We start from the raw sequence: 1,673 nt of genomic DNA, 5'->3' as shown, positions 1-1,673 counted from the left end.
TTAGAACTAAAAATTGAAACACAAAATAATCTATTTATAAGTTAATTTTAATATAGTCATTTATTATTTAAGCTATTTTTTCAAAAAAAAAAAAACTTAATTAAGTTGTTTACTTAAATTGGGCTTAAATACCTATTAGTTATCTACGGAATTGATTTGTTTATCCTAAGGGAAAATATGAGGAGCCAATGGAATATTTGTACAATATGTACAATGTGTACAAATGAGATTTAGGGAGTATTAGAGATATAACCATTAGTGTTATCTTTTTCCATTAGCTGAAACTTTTGAGATGAATGGTATCATGACATAGTATTAGAACTCTAGATCTAAAAAATCAAGAATTTAATTTTTGGTGAACCCGAAAATAGTCCATTGACTCCTAGCATAACTCTTATCCTAATTACTTATTTTCTTGTATATCAATCCGTCGTAATCGGGCCGTACGTTACCGGTAGACATGAATAATATGAGAATTAAGATGATCAACAAGAGAACCACACGTTGGCTTTGACTCATTCCTGTGTGAGCTGTTACTCATATAGACTTGAAGAAGTTCCATCATTTAATGAGTACTACTCTTTGAAATTAAGAAACTCAGAGAGTCAAGTCAATAATGGGTACATATAACTACTTCTTATGCTTTGAAATGGTACTACTACTCTATCTTCAATAATTTTGCAAAACTTGGCGGATATATATATGGTTGAGTTTAGTGGACATCATCAACCTCTGGACTTGCAAATTCTATGGTTCTTGTTTTTATCAAACATGGAGAGAGCAATAATAATATACTACGGGGTTCTGCTTTTAACTCTCTTATGTGCCTCCTTTATCTACGCACTTGTACCCAATACCACTAATATTCCAGGTATCTATCTTGTTATGAAATTAGAGAGTGTTTGTTAGTGTCTATATCCATAGGAAATGTGGATATAATGGTATATATTTATTGTTTATTTGTTGAATATAAATTTAAAAATTTGTTAAAAAGTTTCTTATAAATATTATTAAATTTGTTATTAATATTATGAGAAGTTTTTATTGTTTGAATTATTGATTTTTTATTATGAACGATGATGGAAGAGAAAAGTTACGTTGGTGGTGACTGGTGATAGATGAAAAATCTAAGATGGAGTAAACGCATTAGGCATACAATCCGGGCAGAGCTAGGATAAAATTTAGGGAATGACCGAAGTTTAATTTTTTAATATAAAGGGATTAAAATTAAAATTTTAAGAAGATTAAACAAAAATTTACACATAACCCATAAAAAAAAGGTTAAAATTTAGGGGGTCACTGCTCCCCCTTTATGCATGAGTGGCTCGCCCCTGCATACAATGAGAGTATTATAGATTTTTTGATATCAAATTTTTAATTATAAGTTTATATATTTTTTTAATTAAATTTCTATAATATATTAGATTTTGTAATTAAGTTTTTATTAACAATAAACGATAAAAAAAAAAAAAACGTTTATGAAGTGTAAATTTACTAATTCACCTATACTTTCAACATAGAGGAACCACCCTCTCTCTATTTGTCTATTCTCTGCAAATTTAAACATTAATCTCCAAAGTCACACTCCTTCGTTCAATTCAACCTCTCGGTGACATTCTATCGAACACCTCACCCCTAACTTCACCCCTTCTCTTCTTTCTTCCACCCTCACC

The 1,673-nt window shown here is 29.6% G+C and overlaps 1 protein-coding gene across 1 annotated transcript in view; it reads left to right on the top strand.

The window, feature by feature from the left end:
- Nucleotides 682–1,673, top strand: part of LOC107618980 (probable LRR receptor-like serine/threonine-protein kinase At1g05700) — a 32,356-nt gene continuing 31,364 nt past the window's right edge. The window contains exon 1 of the mRNA XM_021112322.1: nucleotides 682–871. Coding sequence (XP_020967981.1) covers nucleotides 703–871 — 169 coding nt within the window. The 5' untranslated portion in view covers nucleotides 682–702. The remainder of the gene's footprint in view (nucleotides 872–1,673) is intronic.

The sequence above is a fragment of the Arachis ipaensis genome, chromosome B09 (assembly GCF_000816755.2).
Source record: "Arachis ipaensis cultivar K30076 chromosome B09, Araip1.1, whole genome shotgun sequence".
In the NCBI taxonomy this organism is placed as follows: Eukaryota; Viridiplantae; Streptophyta; class Magnoliopsida; order Fabales; family Fabaceae; genus Arachis; species Arachis ipaensis.
This window is presented reverse-complemented; position numbering and strand designations above follow the sequence as displayed.